This window comes from Triticum dicoccoides, chromosome 2A (genome assembly GCF_002162155.2).
Source record: "Triticum dicoccoides isolate Atlit2015 ecotype Zavitan chromosome 2A, WEW_v2.0, whole genome shotgun sequence".
NCBI classification, from domain to species: domain Eukaryota; kingdom Viridiplantae; phylum Streptophyta; class Magnoliopsida; order Poales; family Poaceae; genus Triticum; species Triticum dicoccoides.
The window spans coordinates 716423023-716425845 of NC_041382.1; the positions used below are offsets into that span (position 1 = coordinate 716423023).

The following is a 2823-nucleotide window of genomic DNA, read 5'->3' on the forward strand; positions in this document are numbered from 1 at the left end:
GAGGGTGGCGAGCACCATGAGATGCTCTTCCTCCTGGACGTCGGCTTCGACTTCCTCCTCCAACAACGCGACGAGCACTTCCTCATCATTTGAGTCCATCTCGCCGAGGCAGGCAAATCGTCGAACACCTTGCACGCCGGCGGGCATGTACCCGCCGCTAAATTGCCCCTCCGCGGCCAGAAACAGCCTGGCCGGAAGCGCCCAGCTGCAGGTGAAGGGGCTGCCTCGGCGAACCTCTGCTATTTTCTGGCGAGGATTGGCTATCTAGTGGCGAAGGGCGGCGGGCGGCGCCGGGATACAGCTAGTGGCGGCCGAGGGCGCGGGGGGTGGGAGGCGAGTCGGGGAAGAAAGACTTGACTTTTCACCTGACGGGGTGGGCCAGCCGCGCTTTTCCCTTACGCCGGAGCCCCCGATCGCCCCCAGTGCCCGGGTTCGGCCTGCGACCGCCGGGCCCAAAAACGGGCCGAACCGGCGCTTTTCGATGTTCTGGGACGCGACTAGGACGTTTTTTGGCGCCGGCGCCGAAAAAGTGGCCTGAGAGGCCTGTTCGGGGCGCGGCTGGAGATGCTTTAAGACTTAACCAAGTCTCAGTCAAGTGATATAGCAATGTAAGAAGAAAAAGGAAAAACTCAAAACAAAATTTTGCATAAATCTTCATGCAAAATCAAAAGAAGATAATATCGACTGAGACATAACGAAGTCTCAGACGACTGTGACTTAGCAAAACTGTAATGAAATATATGTGAAGATGCACACTTGAGCACAGTAAGAAGCATTACTGTACTGAAGAGGGATGCTTTTATTATTTCTTAAAGAAGTTGTAATTAATAATCATCCGTTAGATTACGGCTGGAGGAGCTAGTCGCTTGAGACGACGATCACTTGCAGGGAGGAAGTGGAGTCCCACACAGTCCCTTGTTGTGCTGGAAGCAGTACTGATCAAACCGATCCATGTTGCCGCCGATGGGCACTCTGCCGCTGAGGCGGTTGTAGCTGACGTTCAAGTACTGCAGCGTGGCCACCTGCGGGGGCAGCACACCGTAGACGTCGTTGTGGCTGATGTCCAGCATGCCGAGCTGCGACGGCAGCGTCACTGCAGAGAGGTTGAAGCTGAAGGAGTTGCGCGACAGGTCCAGCTTCTCCAGCGACTTGTTCAGGCCGAACAGGACCGAGGCCTCGCCGGCGAGGGCGTTGTGCGACAGGTCGAGGCTTGAGAACCTCACGGCGGCCAAGTCGGCGGGGACGCCGCCGGTGAGGTTGTTGTGGGAGAGGCTGAGGTAGGCCGTGTCGTTGGTCCTGCCGAGGAGGAGATGCGGTATGGTCCCCTTGAGGCGGTTGCCGCCGAGGTCGAGGAAGGAGAGGTTGGGGACGTCGGCGAGCGACGCCGGGATGGGGCCCGTGAGCGAGTTGAAGGAGAGCCTGAGGTAGGTGAGCTTGGTGAGCCTCGACAGGAACGGAGGCACGGGGCCGGATATGCCCGTGTAGGAGACGTCGATGAAGTTGAGGTTGGAAAGCCGGGCGAGGTCGCGCGGGAGCGTGCCGTTCACGCCCGGCACGTGGATGAGGACGAGCTGCTGCAGCGCGGTGAGGCGGGCGACGGAGGCGCCGGGCAAGGGCCCCACGAGGCTGGCGTCGCGGAGGAAGGAGACGGCCACCACGCGGCGTAAGGTGTACGGGGAGGCGGAGAGGTCGCAGAAGACGCTGATCCACTCGCAGCAGGGGTTGTCCGGAGTCCACGACTGGAAGTAGGAGGCGTTGCCGAAGCCCGCCTTGATGGCCAGCAGCGCCGCCTTGTCGCCGGCGTGGCATTCGTTCTTCGTCCGTGCTGCCGGAGCCGCAGCCGCTACTGCGGCGAGGAGCACGGCGAGTGCCACGGTGGCGCAGCGTCCGAGTGATGAGGCGCGCATCTTCTTATCTTAATTTCGGAATGAATGGCGAGTGAGATGATGATGATGCTGGTTATGGAGAGACTCGCGCCATACCCATATATGTATACACTTGCAAGTTGCAACCGTGGGTGCCTGCCTGCCTGCCTGCCTGTTTTCTGATTAATTTGTGCAGCTGCAGTCAATATGAAGCTAATTTGAGTGAAATGAGATCTTGCAATATCCGACGGGCTTCGTTTCTTGCCTCCTGCCAATTTAGGTGACCTGGTGGTCCATTCAAGTCAACCAGTAGCTACTCTGACTCACATGGGTGTGTTTGGCAATTAAGCATCATCTAATCATATATAGTCTCTCCGTTCCAAAATAGATGACCCAATTTTATACTAACTTTAGGGAGTAAGTGATTGACCTAGAATTGGATCAAAGTAAGCGGGTTCTTGCCAGCATGCAGCTGCCTATTAAGCTTTTTGAATCTCCGTGGGCGTGGATTGATCTTCCAAGGTATATTAGAACCTGCGGCCAATTCAAGTGTAGGTCGTCATCGCTCGTGATGAAGTTGTAGCTAAGAACATCTCTAGCAGATCCCACAAATCAGACCATCGGTCAAACTATGCATCGTTAGCTATGACACCCTGCCTAAACAACTAGTAATGTCCACTTGGATTGGATACTCCTAGCTAGCTCTCTTGCATAACGTGATAGACATGAAATTTACCCTCAAAATAGATATTGAACCAGAGAAGACCTGCTTCAGCAAGGGAGGGGCAATGACGGCGGCACATCTTCGACTTGCTTCAGTGCTTGTAATTGTTGATAGATGGTTTACGGATCTAGCTGTAATTTCTCGTGTTCGTTGTACTACCATGATTGAAGATGAATATATTGGAAATTTTCTCGCAAAAAAATAGAACCAGAGAAGACCTGCTATATCAGATAC

The 2823-nt window shown here is 55.0% G+C and overlaps 1 protein-coding gene across 1 annotated transcript; it reads right to left on the reverse strand.

Moving 5' to 3' along the window:
- Positions 1-843: 843 nt before the first annotated feature.
- On the reverse strand, positions 844-1907 carry LOC119352023 (polygalacturonase inhibitor-like). Its single transcript, XM_037618775.1, has one exon. The coding sequence runs from the start codon at positions 1905-1907 to the stop codon at positions 879-881; it is 1029 nt and encodes a 342-aa protein (XP_037474672.1). The 3' UTR covers positions 844-878.
- Positions 1908-2823: the final 916 nt, after the last annotated feature.